This window comes from Camelina sativa, chromosome 4, assembly GCF_030686135.1.
Source record: "Camelina sativa cultivar CO46 ecotype springtype chromosome 4, ASM3068613v1".
In the NCBI taxonomy this organism is placed as follows: domain Eukaryota; kingdom Viridiplantae; phylum Streptophyta; class Magnoliopsida; order Brassicales; family Brassicaceae; genus Camelina; species Camelina sativa.
The window spans coordinates 6356741-6363200 of NC_141883.1; the positions used below are offsets into that span (position 1 = coordinate 6356741).

A 6460-nucleotide genomic window follows, 5' to 3' on the forward strand; every position below is an offset into this window, starting at 1 on the left:
TGGTTATCTCTTTCTGCTTTTTGAATCATATTACTCAAGACTTCCGCACAAAAGAGAAAAAGATAAGGGGAAAGTGGGTCACCTTGGCGTATTCCTCTGCTTGGTTTTATCTTTCCATAAGGCGAACCATTGATTAATACTTCATAAAAAACTGATGTTACGCACTCCATTATCCATTTAACCCATCGTGGAGCAAATCCCATCTGTGTCATAACTGCTTCTAAGAAATTCCATTCAACACGGTCGTAGGCTTTACTGATGTCTGTTTTGATAGTTATAAGTCACGTCTGGATTTATGAGAATGTAGAAGTTCATGTGCCACCAGTATATTATCTTATATACTACATCCAGGAACAAATGCTGCCTGTGATTCTGAGATAACCATGTTAAGGCATCGTTTTAGTCGCATAACCATTACCTTTGAAATGATCTTATAACTGACTGTACAAAGGCTTATCGGACGATAATCAGACAGTAGTTTTGAGTCAATGATCTTCGGGATTAGACAGAGTTGAGTCTGGTTGATTTGATGATCCATTTCGTCAGTCTCAAAAAATGACGTACCATTGAGCAAACATCATCACCGATCAAATCCCAAAATTGCTGATAAAAAGCTGCGGTGAAACCATCAGACCCGGGAGCTCTATCCGCCCCTATTGAAAAAACTGCATCTTTAATCTCTTGATCTGTAACTGGTAGTTGGAGCTCTCTATTCATTTCGGTTGTTACTCGGGGCTCAATGTCAGAGATTATATCATCCATATTGGTGTGTTGAGTGGTAGTGAAAAGCTTTGTGAAGTAGGATTCTGCTACTTTCCCTATAGCATCGTCTCTGAAGTGTTCTAGACCTTGCTCATCTAGAATGGATTTAAGACGGCTGCGAGCTTTCCGCATCTTTGTGGTGGCATAGAAGAATTTTGTGTTACGATCTCCCAGGTTCATCCACTGATTTCTACTCTTTAACTTCTAATATTGTTCTTCTTCGCTGTACGCCTTAGTTAGCTCATACCTTAGGTTTGTGACTTCTGATAAAGGTGTTGTATTGCTTCTCTCCGCTGCATCCAGTTTAAGCTTTAAGATCTGGATTTTCTCTGCTGAATTTGTCTTTGATCTTCTTTTCCACTTGTCTAACTCTTTTCTGCAAAACTGAAGTTTGTCGTGAATTCCTCTATAAGTATCAGGTTGACCTGTTAACCATCCTTTTTTAACAGCTCTGACAAATTCCTCTGAATCAACATGTCGCTTATCATATCTGAACTGGCCTCTTTTTACACAAAATTCTTCTTCAACAGCAATAATTACAGGCGCATGGTCAGAGCCTGCAATGGTGAGGAACTCTGTTTCAGAAGCAGGGTATGATGCTTTCCAATCGGAATTGATGAAAACTCTGTCCAAACATGACTGGATTGTTTCCTTTTGTCTCTTACCAACCCAACTAAAAGGGTTCCCCTTAAACTTCAAGTCTTGCATATTACAACAGTCGATCATTGTTGTAAAGGTCCTTAGACTGCTAAGACTTCTCTGCCTTCCTCCTTGTTTTTCTTCTGGTTGTAGGATCTCATTGAAATCACCACACATCATCCAAGGACCATTTCTATTTGTTGATATTCTCTGAAGCTTTTCCCATAGATGGTGTCTTTCACTAGGGATTGGGTGACCATAGATGCAAGACAAGTAGAAATTAAAAGATTTGTATTCAACATAAAGATCTACAAGTCTTACATCTTGGGAAATAACTTGAACATAAACATGATTCTTCCAGAAAACAGCTAAACCACCACTTAAACCTCTAGGAGAGACAGTACACATATCACTGAACCCCAAACTAACACCCTTATCTCTGATATAATTATCTTGTTGCTTTGTTTCAACTAGGAACAACATGTCCAAGAGATACACACGCTGTATCTCTTCTAGGCGTCGAACTGTAAGGCGTTTTCCCATGCCTTGACAGTTCCAAAATCCAACTCTCATGGAACCGGTGGTGGAATAGGCCCCACCGCGGCTCCATCTTGTTCAGCACCAATGTTTGTCGTTCCCGATCTGCTTGCTTCACTCGGTCTTGTCTTTCTTTTCCTGGAGAATTCTGCATCCTCTGTATCCGGCTCCTTTTTCCTCTTGCGTAACTCACTTGCCATGTTTTGAATTGTACCAACTGCATCATCTGCATCATTAAAAAAGGATGGAAAAGGGTTGAGTAATGCTGTCTCACCATTTTCTCCGTCTCCCTGAGATCCAGAGGAGATATTGTCAAGTGCATTGTGGTCTGGATCAATGTCAGAGAGCTCTTGTTCATCGGGTGGGATATTATCTGGGTTAACCGCTGGATTTGCTGGCTCTTCGACTTCATTATCCTCTATGGGGTTGCCATCGTTATCAACTTCTTGGATATGGACTCCTGGGTTATCGTGATGCTCTGGCATGTCGTCAGCATCATCTTCATCACCATCAGACTCGTTGAGACCACCATTTTGAATCAGACATCTTCCGGAATCATGAGTCAGTAATCCACAAACTTCGCAAAATCCTCTCAATCTTTCATAGAAGAAAACCAAGGTCGTATTAACACCAGGAGAGAATTGGTAGTTTCGTTGGAAGCGGAGAGGGATATCCACATTCCAGTTAATTTGAACACGGACAAATTGGACCCGGTTTGCTGATGTCTCGTTGAAGTCGGTGCTTAAAGTAACTCCCAGGAAATTCGCAATGCTCTCAATGACGCCATGATTCAGATATTGGAGAGGTATACCCCTAATTTGGATCCAGAAAGGAATGAAATTGAGAGACAGTGGGTCCAAATTTGGAGACCAGCGTTGGAGGACGAGCATACGATCTGCAAATGACCACGAGCCCCTTCGTATGAATGTCTCGAGTGATTCCTCTGAAGGGAAGATGAATTGGAAGCGCCTTTGTTCCACTATTCGACCTCGGACATAGCCAACGAGGCCCCATGAACGCGGTAGGGCAGAAATGATTTGCCGAAGATTCTGTTTTCTTGACATCAAAGGGCGACCCATGAGACAAGACTGATTTTCGTTCACCGCTTGTTGCACGATTGCTTGTGGTAGGGCGATTGGAGCATCATCGATTCCGAGATCGATGTTCTAGAGGGCACGGCGAATGTTATCACCCATTGGAAATCGATCGATATTGAAGAGTGTAGTATAGTACTTGGGAAGATTCAGAGAAAGATTTTGTCTGACAAATACCCAAATCGAACTCTTAAATAGATAGCACTCCATCTCTGTTCAACTGCTACATCGTGCAAAGTCTCCACGCTTTTGCCGGAAGAAACCGCTCGATCGTGGGATAGAAGAAACTTACCCACTCCGGCGCAAGTAACCGTTTGAATATTCGTCGGAAGATGACAAGAAAATAACCGCTTAATCGCCTTAAGAATCGCCTCACAGCAATTCATGTGCATATTTATGACGGTTCCAATTCTTATTTCTCAATCTCATCATAAAAATACGTATTAAATTGTTTTTTTTTAAAGGTCAAAAGGCCTAAATTGTATTATCTTCATATATAACCAAAAGACCCAATCCAAAATGGTTTGTGAATTAAAACGTAACCCTTTACATCTTTATCATATTCATAAATATGAAGAGTATTAATTTCAAATTAAAATAATAGTGACACTTAAAGTGTAAAATTTAAATATTATGAATAATCTATTATTCCAAATTTATAAAATACAATTAATATAAACTACCAAATCCGCAATTCAACAAACAACTAATTCCACGATTCAACTAAAACAATGGAAAAGACTCTCAAACTTCATTATAAATCAATATCATAAAACAATAATACTCTGTAAAAAATGCAAAATAAAAAACAAAATACTTGCAAAAATTATTATAAATTTTACTTTTGTATACATATAAATTTTACTTAATTAGTACCAACAAAATGAAAAATAATTACGATTCGTCCCGCGGTGGGTGCAATTGATGAAGTTTTTCTGGATGCGACTGCGGATGTAAATTTTTCAATCAAAAAATATATTTTGTATGATTTATGCGGGTTAAAAATCTTGAAATCTGATCCATTACAGGACGGGTCTATAGCATGACGAATTTGAACTATTAAACCAACACTAAAATTATTTACTTATTTCATATATTATATATTTACAAACAGAGTTTAGAATTAATTAAGTTATAAATGATATCCATATTTATTATATGAACTACCAAAATATACCAACACGTCAAAAAAACATTTGACCTGCGGTGTACCGCGGGTTCGAATCTAGTATGAGTATATGAAGGAAGTTAATCATGGCAGAAAAAAACAACACGAATGAGGGACAGAAAGATACTCACGGTCGTATATATGATCATGTTATAGTCGTGAGGTAAATATGGTAATGTAAATGTTGGTAGATAAATACTCTTCTTCGTAGTTAATTTTAGTGAATGGCCACAACAACAAGTCAGCAACAAATTTTAAACTCAAAAGAAAAAGAAAAAGAAAAAAAAATCCAAACAAACATCTAATGTAATAGATGAGTTTCAAACTACAAACATTTTAACTGCCGCCTCATCAAGAAGAAGAATTGGGTATTAATGCCCATGGAGGGCATATGACTTTAACCGTGGTAAACAACCATTCTATGTCTAGGTCCCAGTTGAAACGCTTGAAACAATAAAATGAACAAAAGGCTTGGTCAAGGTTGATATGTTTAACAATAAAGGAACCTGGGCACCGGCCATGACAGTTTTTGCAAAATCGTCGTGAAGATGTATTGTTAGACAGCAATTCAAATTCGGAGCTGACTTTTCCTCCTGGTTGGGCGTACCTGATATCCCCAACTACGCAGAAAACATGAAAAGTAACTCCGCAATCTTTACAAGTATAGAACCAATTCTTTGGATTTGTTTCTCTTTCACAGATATCACACCAATATTTTTCGCTTTTCTTTTTATCACCATAACAAAGAGGTAGTGGATGATCATCATACCTGGGAAGCATTACCGTTAATGGTAGAGTGGCACAACGGAAATCCAAAAAGTAATCGCATTTCTTACAGCCTATGACGACTCTATCTTCAACAATGCCGCAACTCTGGCAAGTCTTCACGGCACCGAGTTGTAGTTCGAGGTAGAGTAAATGATGATCATGACTTCCGTGAATAAAGGGAAAAGGAATTGAGCTGCATAGTAAGTCAAAGTTAGAGTAGATAAATCCATTGCAAATTGTCGTCCCAAATTTCCTTTGCGTTGAACACAAATGCACATTTGGCGTGAATATTAAACTTGCATTCGTCGCATGAGTAGCCAAAGTCATTCGATCGATCGCAAACATAACATTCAAAACGAACAGCATAGTTAATCATGGATCCACGATGCGCGTGTCCTTCTAACATATAACTCATGGTGGTGGCAGTTATAGAGAAGGTGAAGAGAATGCTAATTTTTGTTTCTGTAATAGGACTTGGGTTCGTGTTTTAATGGGGTCCTAATATAATTTATTCAAAAAAAAATAATGCTGCTATAATATACTTTAACTTGAAGGATGCGTGGATTATAAAATTAAATATGTTAAATAAAATTTTGGTAATTTAGTCAGAAATGCCATTTTTTTAATTAAAGTTATGATAAATGTTATTTTCATTTTTTTTCTTTTCAATAATGCTATTTGTTGTTTTTGTACCTTAGGATCAAAAGACTATAATACCCTTTCAATTAAAGAAAGAAAGAAAATTAAATAAGTCATTAAAAATTGTTTTTTTTTAATCTATACTAATAAAAAGTACGAGCTATAAGCTTCTAAGTCTGTTCACATAGGATTTAAAACATCCAATCGGAATTCGTTATGTCACTAATTAACATTTTCTAAATTTTCAGAATTTTCTATATTAAAATATTTTTTAAACGACCAATCAGGATTTGACATGTCATTCATTAACATTTTCTAAATTTCCAGAATTTTTAGAAAAGGGAAAATTTTAAGCTTATGGAAATAAAAGAATTATGTACAATATCCCACATCGGCTAGAAATTTTTTAGTGGTTCATAACCAGTATAAATAAGATTAATATACTTCCAACAACGAATGAGCAGGAAAGCTTGATTTATCAGTCGTCCAAGTTTAAAAGTTTTATTTGGTTTGATCCGGTTTTTTATTTGATCAAATTAAAACTCTAAAAAGTTTCAATAAAAAATATTCTAATATTTAAAAATTTTAAAAGTTTAAATATTATAAATATTGAAACTTTAAAAGTTCTTAGCTTTCAAAAAGTTTTTAAATATCATAATTTTTAAATTTTAATAGTTTAAAATATTATAAATATTGAAACTTTTTAAAAGGTTCAAATATTATATTTCGAACCTTTTAAAAGTTTAAAATATTATAAATATTGATGCAAAACATAAATTATCTTATTTATCTACATTTGTGCTTTTTATTTCTTATGAGCTGTAAAACATATTTTTGTGTATGATTTTAGAGA

The 6460-nt window shown here is 35.9% G+C and overlaps 1 protein-coding gene across 1 annotated transcript; it reads right to left on the bottom strand.

Annotated features, from left to right (window-relative positions):
• Positions 1–966: 966 nt before the first annotated feature.
• On the bottom strand, positions 967–1944 carry LOC147945490 (uncharacterized). The gene has a single exon (XM_087509278.1). The coding sequence runs from the start codon at positions 1942–1944 to the stop codon at positions 967–969; it is 978 nt and encodes a 325-aa protein (XP_087365404.1).
• Positions 1945–6460: the final 4516 nt, after the last annotated feature.